General features: G+C 35.1%; 3 protein-coding genes across 4 annotated transcripts; 2 read left to right on the plus strand and 1 right to left on the minus strand.

Annotated features, from left to right (window-relative positions):
- Nucleotides 1-5: 5 nt before the first annotated feature.
- On the minus strand, nt 6-4,823 carry LOC149743107 (GTP-binding protein 4-like). The gene is made up of 15 exons (XM_089882750.1): nt 4,636-4,823; nt 4,380-4,550; nt 3,976-4,079; nt 3,578-3,713; nt 3,294-3,395; nt 3,072-3,164; nt 2,791-2,982; nt 2,365-2,485; nt 2,038-2,183; nt 1,505-1,679; nt 1,124-1,290; nt 901-999; nt 643-750; nt 381-527; nt 6-200 (listed from the first exon to the last, which is right to left on the minus strand). The coding sequence occupies exons 1-15, from the start codon at nt 4,681-4,683 to the stop codon at nt 48-50; spliced, it is 1,962 nt and encodes a 653-aa protein (XP_089738876.1). The 5' UTR covers nt 4,684-4,823; the 3' UTR covers nt 6-47.
- A 279-nt stretch (nt 4,824-5,102) lies between these two features.
- On the plus strand, nt 5,103-8,799 carry LOC149743108 (uncharacterized). Its single transcript, XM_089882605.1, has one exon. It carries the CDS (start codon nt 5,672-5,674, stop codon nt 7,994-7,996), a length of 2,325 nt encoding a protein of 774 aa, XP_089738731.1. The 5' UTR covers nt 5,103-5,671; the 3' UTR covers nt 7,997-8,799.
- LOC149743109 (nascent polypeptide-associated complex subunit alpha-like) lies at nt 8,697-11,771 on the plus strand. Of its 2 annotated transcripts, none has more exons than XM_089883347.1 (9): nt 8,697-8,885; nt 8,952-8,979; nt 9,109-9,141; nt 9,249-9,406; nt 9,719-9,787; nt 10,030-10,176; nt 10,653-10,772; nt 11,099-11,221; nt 11,489-11,771. In XM_089883347.1, the coding sequence occupies exons 1-9, from the start codon at nt 8,862-8,864 to the stop codon at nt 11,501-11,503; spliced, it is 717 nt and encodes a 238-aa protein (XP_089739473.1). In that variant the 5' UTR covers nt 8,697-8,861; the 3' UTR covers nt 11,504-11,771. The 2 variants fall into 2 exon arrangements, with proteins under 2 accessions (XP_089739473.1, XP_089739481.1); XM_089883355.1 differs by having other exon boundaries at nt 9,252-9,406.
- The last annotated feature ends 150 nt before the right edge of the window (nt 11,772-11,921 follow it).

Genomic DNA, 11,921 nt, shown 5'->3' on the forward strand with positions numbered 1-11,921 from the left:
CAAAATCCACCGATATCTGTTTATTCCACAAAGTACATTCATCCTGATTAACGACGTTGTGTTTTTCCAATTCCTCGCTTTCCAGTGTTGAGATGGCGAGGTTTGGCAACTGGAATGTGTCGATCTGACTCTCCTGCCTTACCCATCTGGATTATCTTACGCTGGGATATCTTGGCAAGCTTGCGAGCTTTCTGCACCATCTGTAATGCAAGGTGTATGTTTAGAAATGTGGGTTACGGCATTTAGAAATATGAGATAGAAATATGAGATTGGAATATCTGACAAGCACCTACAGATTACTATAGAGAAGATTTATTAGTTCATTCATTGCTGCATAACACCAGAACACACTAAGTATTAAAAAGTTAATTTTCACTTACTGCTGTATCACGTAGACCACTTTCATCCCTTGGTCGCGATTGGCTGCGAGCCCTTGACGATGACCTAGCAACAGATGTCGTATCCATGGAAACATCTCGTTTCCGCTTGAGTGCTTTCCTGGTTTTGCTACGAGAGCGGAAGTGTCCCTGTAAAATAAGATTTCTATGAATACTGCATAATAGTTAGATCAAACAACAAGTGGCAAAAGACTGTTTTCCATTTTTCAAAAAAGCCTGAAGTTATAAAACATACACAACCCACCCCTTCCATTGTTGAAAGGTCGACTCCAAGCTCTCCAAGATCATTCATCATCTTGCTTGGAGTTCGATTCTCAGCTGCAGTTTTTCCGGGAAGTTTTGCCTTTTTAACCTGAGCACACAATGAAAATGAAAAAATATTTCTCCAAAATCTACTTGGACACCAAGACTATCACAGTACTTCTAATATAATTATGCCAAAATTCCTCATTCATAATAGCAACCCTATTGATCAATATCTATGCATCATTTTGTACATTACCTTTCTAACAAGGTGACTATTGGCCAATCGAATTGCTTTCTTCTCGCGAATCTTTGCAGCCATTTGTCGAATCTCTTTCATCTCTTCGTCTTCTGATTCCTGAATAAAAAATAATAACTAAATATATGAAACTTGAAATCACTCATAGCACAAGTAGATTCAGCCACGAAAAGATTTTAAGTTTCCATGCATGTCCAGAAAAGTTTAAGAGTTTAAATGTCACCTCCTCGTTGTCATAGAAACCAGCCTTCTCCTTGAGTTCCTCTTCATGCTCCAACTTTTCAAGTCTTGTAAAGATTTCAGGGTCGATGTAATCCGACACGTTGTGTCCCTTCCATATCTCGGGAAGTGTGTCATGACGTTCACTTGGATCCTTAAGGTCCCACCATTCTAAAAGAGGAAGAAATAAAGAAATTAAAACAATGCACTTTCAGTAAAAATTATTTGAGAACGCAAGTTTTGCAATGCATTGTTACATTTTTTCGCACTAATTTTCTTTTATAAGGTTGAAGTAATGTTTTTCAAGGAACAACTTAAAAATGGAGCAAGTGTAAAGACAGATAAAAGAAGTTCCAAAAATCTAATGATAAAGTGATCAACTTACTCTGAAGATCGAGCACATATTCATCATCCATCTCCACTTCTAGATCGCGCTCTGTTTTCCTCCGCTCCTCAGTCTCCATGGCAACGGATCCATCCTCACACACGGTGGCGCTCTCCACTGTCTTCATAGCAGCGCGCTTCTTGAGCACAGCTTCAGGAATAAATGCTGGCCGTGCCTAGTAAGCACAAATATCAGGGTTTACAAAGTCGTATAACATTGAATTTGTTGAAGTTTAACATCAAGCTCAGTCTGAACCACATTAATAAGAAAGGCACACGCAAAAAATGTTTGGTTTTAGACGAAAAGCTGCTGATTAAAATTTTACTGAACACGTAGTTTATGCTCATATATTATTATTCCCTAACAAAGACCGCTGTTACACGAAGAGTCTCATGAAACAAACAGATATTCAGTGAATTGCAAAACGCAAGAGAGCAGATGCCAGATGCGTTAATACTTTAATGTTCATCTGCACATCAAACTATTCCATTTTAAAACTACTGCAGGATTTTGATTTGATTATTTTTTCTTACCTTTTCATCTCTAAGCACAGGATTGGCAACCCTCAACCTGTTCATCACACCTTCCACTTTTTTCCCCTTCATTTTTGTCTCCACACGATGGAGCAAGAGCTTATCACAAGCTGCCTGTCGTAATTCCATGATTCCTTCACCAGTTACTATGGAAACAAAGTTTTTACTTTTAAAGTGTTAACAATCAAAATGTTGCATATGCATACAACACAACCCGTTCACATTTATGCTCTAGGAATTAAATGTAACTGTTGATTATTCTCAACACCCCATGTGATGGTATTTGTAATAAATTTATGTTCAATATTATTTTCAACTCTTAGCTACCTGTACTGGTCCAGAATATTGGAATCCCTTCAGTTTCCAAATCCTCAAATATTTTCTTATGTTCGTCCGATAAGTCATCCTTGCTCATAACGTCAATCTTATTCGCCATCACAAACAATGGCTGCAAAACAAAGACCACTGTTACATCATATAGTACTGTGGGGTAAGATGGGATAATGTTAGCACCTAAATCCCATATTTCTTGATCATGTTTAAAGTCGCGTGATTCTGTAAATATTCCTTGTTTACTACCAAATGGGACAAAAAAGGAAATGAAAAGCTGTCCAATCTTACTCCATCTTACTAAAGATGTGCGAAAGTTGTTAAAGCTCGGGTTCTACCAGTGCTGAGCTTTGCATTAAACAAAAGAGTAGGCACATTCCTACATCTTACTATACCCAATAAATAAAATTCATTATCACTCACTTTGTTGTTGAACAAAGGCCTAATGTTGTTGAACAAACTGAGTTGCGATTCGAGGGATTCCCCACATTGCTCCGATATATCCATCACATAAACGACAGCCGAGCGTAAATGAGCAAGCGCAGTAACTGATAACATCTCAATTGTGTTCCTATCCTCCAGAGGTTGATCCAGGATCCCTGGTGTATCTATCACCTTAAGATGGCAGTAAAGTACATTAAAAAGAAAAAAATATTTTAAAAAAAATTAATAAAATTGAAAGGGAAAATTTTCCGAAGCATTACCTGCCAGCGTAAATATCTGTAATCCATGTGACCAACAAACAGAGATTTAGTGGTGAAAGCATAAGGCTGAACCTCTACTTCAGCTCTTGTTATCTGTGAATAAATTCTTTTATCAATCTGTATATTGTTCTGTAGCCAAGATCCAGACTAAATGCGTTTTTACTTAAACGTTTATATTAGATGGACTACAGAGTTAGTTAATACTTATAATAAGTTCGTAACCTTGTTAATGAAGCTTGACTTTCCAACATTTGGGAAACCACTTATGAGAATTGTTCTTGTGTTTGGGTCAATGCTTGGTAACCTTGACATGTGTTGTCGAACCTAGCAAGATAATATATCATTAACTTTGCTAAAGGTGTTCAACAGAAAACAAGACCTTAATAAGTTAGTGAGCAAAAAGACGCCACTGTGCTATATTGTTGCACCACTGACTTAAAACAAAATAGTAGTTTAGACTCTATTATTAATTTGAGATGTATTATTTTTAAATGCGAGCAGTTCACCTCTTCCAAATATTCCAAAGTTTGTTTTTGTCGTTTCATGATAGTACACATTCTACCAAGGGCAGCTCGCTTCAGCATCTTACATCGATATAATGAATCTCCATATTTCATCAAACGTGTGTAGTCTCGACCCACACTATGTGAAGATGTTCGATTTAGAATTTTTACAAAAAGGGGGTTTTATGTCTTGTAAACGTTGGGTTGGAAATATAGGCTATAACTTGTAATATGGTTACATTGGTGTCTTATAAGTTATTATGACGTAACAATGTGTTGGTTTATTTACAACAAATTTGCACTTGTGGCTACTATATAACTAATATTAAAATGCCAATTGTTTAAATAACATTTAGTAATCACTAATGACAAACTAAAATAACAAAGCAATATTGACTTACTTGTCAATCAAATGTTTGGCAGTGTTGATTTGTCCCAAAGCTAATTTATAATGGTCTTTATCATAGAGGACATTCATCAGATCAGCATAGAAAGGGTGGACATCCTGTTAACATATTATAGCTTAAAATACAAAATCATATATAATTAGGGTATACAATATTCACACTGTATGAGTATAAAGCATACATGTAACCATAAGCCAACTTTCTAAAGGTATTGCATAATGCGTTTAAAAAAAATTAAATTCAGTATTTCCATAACGGTTTCTTTAATTAGTGCATGTCCACCATGTCCACTGTAGTGAATAGTGTAGACATCGACATGCACTAATTAAAGGGACCCTTTTAAAAATGCTTTTAATAATATACACATATTATTATACATACGGGCTTTTAAAATGTACCTCAAGTTTAGGAAACTCTGTCAGTATAGTTGCAAGTCGGTCGTGGTAGTTCTGTTGCGTGAATTTTACTTTTCTGACATAAAACGAACGGATTCGACTTATGTGGTAGCTTTTATGAATGACTGTCGGTGTTTTTCTCTGCGTCTTCGATAGTGTGATATCAATGAAATCCTACACGAATTTAGATCGGTATGTAAGTTTATGTCGGAACGTTAGTGACATTAATATAATGAACAAACTTTGAAAAGATAAATACCTTGGAGCTCGGCACAACGGTTATCTTTTTAAAGTTATAAAGCGACATGTTGTTGAATTATTGCCTTCACTAACAGCTGGGTACGTCAATCGGAAAAAACGTACTAAAATTTACCGCTGATTAAACGCGAGGAACCTGGAACGATTATAATGTCTCAGATTGACTCTTGTGACGTCACACAAAACTGAACACATGTAAAAGGGTTAAAGGTTAATATATATGTTTTCTATTTGGTAAATGTTTTATTATTTTCTTGGTTATTTTGCACATAATTTTATATTTTAAGGTGTTTTATTGTTAAATATTCATTTTTTTATATTTTTTCAACTTGAATTTAAAGTCAAAACACTTAAAAATGGGTTGAAAACGCGTAAAGCTAAAATCGTTATCCGCCATTTTTTCGACCTCCCAGTTGAACGATCTATTCATTTGCACGTCGCAGTTAGATCAGTTTTTGCACGAAAATGATTTAAAAGTTTGAATTGTGACAGTTGTCTGCGTAAAGAATTTGGTTTGGTGTAAGAGTGTTTGATGTTCAAGCTAAACGCGGAAACTTAAAATCAGCCCCCATAAACTTACCGTTATCAAGGCCTCTATATTTCGCGCCGTTTCCAGGGATATTAGAAGCTGAATTAGGAGTCTTTGTCAAATTTAAAAATAAATAATTGAAACCATTTATTAATAAAAAACATACACACATAAAAGTCAATAATAGCCATATATCAAATACCGACTGCCCAATAAAAGAATTGCGTATGCAATGCGTCGTTTTCCGTAAACTTCTCTCTTTATATACGAAAATCATATTTTTACAATAAATACGTTATTTTTAAAATAATAAAGAAAGAGTAAGATAGTTTTCATCAAATTAATGTCTTACTTTGATTTACTGTGTAGTAGTATTTCCAATCTAACTGTTAAAAGTTACAATTATACAGGCAAGTTGGTTTTTATATTTATTACACATAAATAATAATAATATATGTTTTCACATTATGCAGATTATAGTTGTGCACATTGCCACATTTTATAAAATATGAATAAAAAGATTAACATTTGCAAGATATGCGACAAGCGTTTTTCAAGTCATGCAAATCTTGTCAACCATATGAAAACGCATCAGAAAGGAAATGTGTATTTGAAAGCTGAAGAAGGAAACAAAGAATCTGATCCTAAAGTGGAGATGAAACCGAAGAAGAAAAGGAGAAAGATGATGGACCGACTGCAGGAGCCAAAGGTGTACACCTGCGATATCTGCAGCAAGGCATTTAAAACAAATTTTAAGTTAGTACGCCACTCTTACATTCACTTGGAGGTAAAACCATTTCCATGCGAGATGTGTGGGCGCAGGTTTAGCAGAAAAGATCACCGTAATGTTCACTATAAACTACATTACATTGAAAACAAAAACTGCACATGTCGAGTATGTGGACAGCTCTTCCATTCTGAGGCTAATGTGGTTAAGCACATTCAAAGGGTCCATAACGCTAATAATGAGCATGAAGATGTAATTTGCTATGATTGCGGTGAAACTTTTCAATATCAAGCTCAGTTAAAGCGCCACTACAATCTCTACCATAAGCTAAGATATTATTGCGAGATTTGTGGCTGTGAATCTCTATCTGATACTTCCTACCGCCGTCATATTAAAAAGCACGTTCTCAGTTTGCCGTATACATGCGTAATGTGCCACAGTAACTTTCTGTCTGTGGATGCCATGAGACAGCATTACTGTGATGCAGAGCTGAGTACTCCAGTAGCCGATGTTGTGGTAAGAGTAATTGTTCGGGATTCCATCGATTTGGAAGAGGAAATTCAACCTTCGGATCAGCTGCTGGCTCTGAAGTTGGAAAAGAAGTTTGACAATCGAGGTCGCAAATGTAAATATCCCAAACTGGAAGACATGCCGATGAAAGAAAATGTAGCTGTAGAAAATAGTTTTCAAAATTCTTCTGAACCAAAGTTGTACATTATGTCAGAGAAACAAAACAACGGAAGTGGTAATCAAGTTACAGATGACCTTGCTCGGGAACTTAAAGAAATTAGTTCCTCGTTTAATTTGGATGTTGACATGGAAGAAGATGACGACTCTATGATCAGGGATGCGGGTGAGAAGAACACGGAGGAAGAAGATGAAGATTTCATCCCAGGAGCCGATTTTTCTTTTGAGTCAAGGCCAAAATACAAAAGTGTCAAAGGGAATAGAATAAAGAAAGGAAAAGTTTATAGAAGGGAAACAGATATGAAATTAATTTGCCAATATTGTGATCGGCCATTTGAAGAAGAAGCATTAAAACTTGCCCATGAAGCAGTTCATACTGATATAAACACTGCAAGACAGGGTAAAGGAAAAGGTTTGCTGGGCTGCAAGTTTTGCTCAAAGCTGTTTGTTGACCAGTCTAAGCTTGGTAGGCACTTGAGGATACACACAGAAGAACGGCCATTTGTGTGCCAGACCTGCAACAAAGCATTTTTTCGCATAGACCACTTGCAAAGGCATGAAAAAATGCACCTAGTTGAAGGTGGAGCAGATGTGGATTTGGAACAGTGGAATCAGTGCCATATTTGTGAGGATGAATTTGAAACTATAGAAGAGCTGGATGTTCATAGTTCAATTCACAGTGTGGAGAAAGCAGATGGCCGTGTTGATTCTTTGATTCATTTGTGTAGTTTTTGTGATGAATATTTCACAGACATGAATGATCTACAGGCTCATGTTGACCAACAGCATCCTAAGTGTCCTCAGCTTTTCAAATGTAGTTTCTGCCCCAGCAGTTTTACCCATCTATCTGCTCAGCTTGACCATCAGTGTTATTGCGATGAAAATCCATCTCCTATTAGTTTAGTCAATGGAAGTAAGAAGACTGATGTAGATGTGATTGATTTCTTAAACACGCATAGTGTTTGCAAATCATGTGGATTAAGATTTGAGTCCAAGCAAGAGCTCACAAAACATGAGTTTGAAATTCATCAACTGGGAGAATTTTCCTGCAAAACCTGTGAATTGACCTTCACTGACCAAAACGAATTGGACCTGCATGTCACATCATTTCATGAGGCGGTGGAATCCTTATCAGCTACCTCTAAGAAAAGTCCTAAGTTTTCAGCTCGCAAATATGCGTATGTCAAACAAGGCAAGGCGATACACCAATGCAAACATTGTTCCGAGTCTTTTAGTTCAATTCGTGATTATCTCATTCATATGAGAAAACACACATCCAATCATGAAGAGAATGCTTGCTTTGTGTGTGAGGAAAAATTCCCAACTGAGCAATCCCTCACTGAACACATGGCTGATCATAATGATGTCGTGGTTGAAGTAGGAATACCCAAGAATGTTGAACCTGAACAGTTGGAGTGAGGTGTTTAAAAAGCAGAATTTACATTCAGGGATTTAACCTAATTTTGGTTGCTGTTGTGTACCGAAAATAATGTGCCATTTGCTCATTTACATATGTGGCGCTTTTTGGCTTATGAAGTACTCCTCGTGTTTGTTATATCTGAATAGTTAAGGTGTTTATTTCGTTGCGACATGTTACATTGTTGTTATTATGACTTAAGCATTATTGTGTACATTTCCCTCAAATTAGGAACAGATATAACATTTATTGTAGTTGTAGAAGTTGGGTAAATATTAACTTCTACCCTGTACTGCCTTAAAAGTGCTGTTGTGTGCTATATCATTATTTCACTCATTAGCAAACGTGTTAATATAACCTAATGGTAGCATTGCAAACTATTTGTATATAAACTCAAGTTTGTACAGCTTTTTTAACAAAATATTCAAGTTTTTCTCATAGTTTTGTTTTTTGACCACATAAAAAGGAGTAACAAGGAATATTGTACTATGAAATATGAATATGTTAAAGATTTTGTTAAAAGAACTGTGTTCTTAACGATCCAATTCTAACATAAATGCATCAGGTATACCGGAAAAGGTTTAAAAACAGCAGCTAATATTGCAGTCCCCGATAGATTATTAAGCATCCCGATTTCTATTCGAGTAACGGACAGACATTTCTCTTTTCCATCCACGGCATGCGCATGGCCAACATGGCGGAGTTTTGGTCGCAGCTGTCTTTTGTGTTGAGGCGTTAAAGTTTGCATGATTTCGTTTAATTATCTAGTTCATGTGTAATTAAAGGCATCTGTGTTTATCTGCAGTCGTATAGTGATCGGTTAAAATCGTTAGTAGCGTAAAATTTTAATTTTAAATTTCCACGAAGATGGCAGACGTTGAAACTATGCAGGTAAATTTTGTTTTTTTGAAATCAAATCAATTATTTAGTTGTTAACGGTATTTGTGTTATTTATAGGAGGAAAAAATACAGGAAATTGTTGAAGGTATGTACGTTTTTTTTGTGAACGCTTATAAAAGAGAACAATTAGGATTTTTTTGCTTTTAAAATAAACATTTTAAATCTGTGTGTTTATTTGTATGGTCATACTTCAACGATTTATATATATTTGCAGAAACCAAGCCAAAAGAAAATGGAAAAAACAAAGGTATTTTATTTGCTGTATCTTAACTTAGAATAACTAAAGGGTTAAATTTGTGTTAAAGCAAGAAAAAATCAACTAAAGAATGTTGATGTAAAATTCTACAATTTTAGCAGATTCTGCAACTGAATCTGACAGCGATGACGAATCTATGCCAGATTTAGACGAAAATCCTGATGTTCCAATGACAACTACTGCTGACGGAAATACTTCTCCACAAGTCACTAACACTTCCGATCAACAAATCCCATCAATTCCCGAGATGTCCGAGGTAAAAATATAGAAAACATAAAAATGAAAATATTTACTTTTTTGTTGGGATTTACCAGGTTTCTTTATTTAGTAAATTTTACCAACTCTGTATCATGAAGTACTGCATATTAATTTAGAGTAGCTTTATATAAACCCCAAAATTGGGTAACCCTTAAGGAAAATTAAAAATCTGTTGTGTAGACAATATTTTTATGATTACTGTAAATGCAGAACATTATTCTTAAGTCACCACCTTAACTGAAAGTGTTAAACAAAGCTTAAGGGATTTAGAAATTACAACTGAGTAATTAATGTTGTTTCTATAATCCAGATGCTTGGAGGTGGTGACGCCAGTGGTGGCAAATCGAAGCAAAGCAGAAGTGAGAAGAAAGCAAGAAAGGTTTGTTTCACAGCATATTGGTCCGTAAATGTTACAATTTAATATCTGAGGAGTTTAAATTTGGGAAAAAAGAAAAAAAAACTGTTTATTTTATTCCAATTTTACAGGCACAATCTTATACTAAAACCATGGGTTAAAATCTAAAATAAAATTCTGCATGTGAGGCTACAAATTGTTGCCCACTTTTTGTTTTTGATTATTTTTCGTACAAATGGTAGAGCAAAAATGATTTAATTAAACAGACGCTGTCGAAACTTGGTCTTAAGTTGGTTACTGGAATCAACCGGGTAACTATTCGAAAATCAAAGAACATCCTTTTCGTTATCAACCGTCCTGATATCTACAAGAATCCAGTATCTGATACTTACATTGTATTCGGAGAAGCTAAGGTGAGTTTACTTGTGGTCTTATATATTTAAGGTCCTTTGGTAAAACTACATCTTGGACCCTGGACCTAATGCGTTGTTATCGTTTGGCAGTTATGTTGACTATTTAGATAATTTTTTATCATTGCATATAGAAGTTTACCTTTTCATGAATACTAGAAATTTTATTGAAATTTATTTTTTTATCCTTTACATTCCTATGTTTTTTTAAATGCTGGTTTAGGTATAGGTATAGCAGCACATGTGTATAAAGATTAAAGTTATTCAATTTTATATAAGAATGTGAGATCCTATAGCAGGGAAAATAGAAAAAAAAAAGAAATAGACAGAACTGTTAAAAAAGAAATTTAATCTAGAGGTGTCCTTTTACTCTATAAACCAACGAACGAAGTATTGATGTTATCATACACAATGTTTAACGTTTAGGCTTTAAACTAGGTCCAGTTTACTTTTATAAATTTTTACCATTATTTTCCCAGATTGAAGATCTTTCCCAGCAAGCTCAACTTGCGGCAGCCGAGAAGTTTAAGAACAAGTCGACAACAGCTACCGAGTCTGCAACAGCTGTGAATGCTGTGCAAGAAGAAAGTGATGAGGAGGTATGATGTTTTTATGATGTAGTACCATAATGTTTCTATGGTCCAATATGGCGGTATATTAGATGTCATGCCTTTGCGCAAGCAGCAAAGATACAGGCCAACTTCTAGACACATGTAAGTTAAAAAAATTTAAGGTTTTAACAAAAACAATTAAAAAACGGACTGTTATTTCCCAGAAGCAAAATTTAAAATGTGAAAATTAAAGTTGTAACAAAAATACTGTAAAAGGTTGACTTTCTGTACCACTATAAGTCCTGTATATTGTATTAAATTAAAATGAAACATTATAAGTAGATGTGCCACCTTTAACCTGACATGTATTACAGGTTGATGAGTCTGAAGTTGAAACCAAGGATGTTGAGTTGGTGATGCAACAAGCCAGTGTGTCGAGAAGTAAAGCCGTTAAAGCCCTCAAGAACAATGGGAATGACATTGTCAACGCCATTATGGTATGTTTTGGGGTTCTGAACTGTAGTGTGACTTAGCAACTCCTTTGTTGAATTTCCTACTTTTTATAAGATCTGACTTGTATGTAATGTTATTAAAATGGTAACTAATGTTTTAATAGCATTTACTTTCAATTGATTTAACGTTATGTTTGTTAAATCTTAATATTGTAAAGTATCTTTAGGCTTGAATATTTTATATCCATTTTAAACGTTTTAACATTTTCTATTTTCCTTATAATCGACCAAAATATGTTTATTTGTTTTCAGGAACTCACAATGTAGCAGTAGCTCACTATTGCTACCTGGTGGATGAACTTTTTAACAATGACGCCCCAGTGCTGCTCAATAGTGTTTCCAGTTGTTAAAATTCTTCTTAAACCAATTTAAAGCCAGGCAACACTAGGTTGCAAATGACCGTTACAAATCGTTTTTTTTAGTGAGGCTTACACGTGGTTTAACTTTGTAATGTAATCGTAGTAAAACAAGAATTTCGTTTGCAGTTCGCATGGCATCGTCGTCCAATGGTAAAATAAAGAACCCAGTAATATAATTTGATTTCAAGTTAGGTTGATATACTGAAATGAATAAACGGGACTCCTCTGTAGTGAAAGGTAAACCTAGGAGTTTCATAAAACCACTGTAGGCTTGCTTTTGTGTGGCAGGTATGTTAGGTTAGGATAAGATGGGACATGTTTTTCTT

Source organism: Ciona robusta, chromosome 1, assembly GCF_009617815.1.
Source record: "Ciona robusta chromosome 1, ASM961781v2".
Taxonomy (NCBI): Eukaryota; Metazoa; Chordata; class Ascidiacea; order Phlebobranchia; family Cionidae; genus Ciona; species Ciona robusta.

Bases quoted from the DNA above. Each gene is read 5' to 3' on its own strand.
- LOC149743109 (XM_089883347.1), top strand. From the start codon at position 8,862: ATGGCAGACGTTGAAACTATGCAG. The intron at 8,886-8,951 runs GTAAATTTTGTT...TGTTATTTATAG, and splicing joins CAGACGTTGAAACTATGCAG to GAGGAAAAAATACAGGAAAT. The intron at 9,407-9,718 runs GTAAAAATATAG...TCTATAATCCAG, and splicing joins CAATTCCCGAGATGTCCGAG to ATGCTTGGAGGTGGTGACGC.
- LOC149743107 (XM_089882750.1), bottom strand. From the start codon at position 4,683: ATGTCGCTTTATAACTTTAAAAAGATAACCGTTGTGCCGAGCTCCAAG. The intron at 751-900 runs GTAATGTACAAA...TTGTGTGCTCAG, and splicing joins ATAGTCACCTTGTTAGAAAG to GTTAAAAAGGCAAAACTTCC. The intron at 528-642 runs GTGGGTTGTGTA...CTTATTTTACAG, and splicing joins ACCTTTCAACAATGGAAGGG to GGACACTTCCGCTCTCGTAG.
- LOC149743108 (XM_089882605.1), top strand. From the start codon at position 5,672: ATGAATAAAAAGATTAACATTTGCAAGATATGCGACAAGCGTTTTTCA.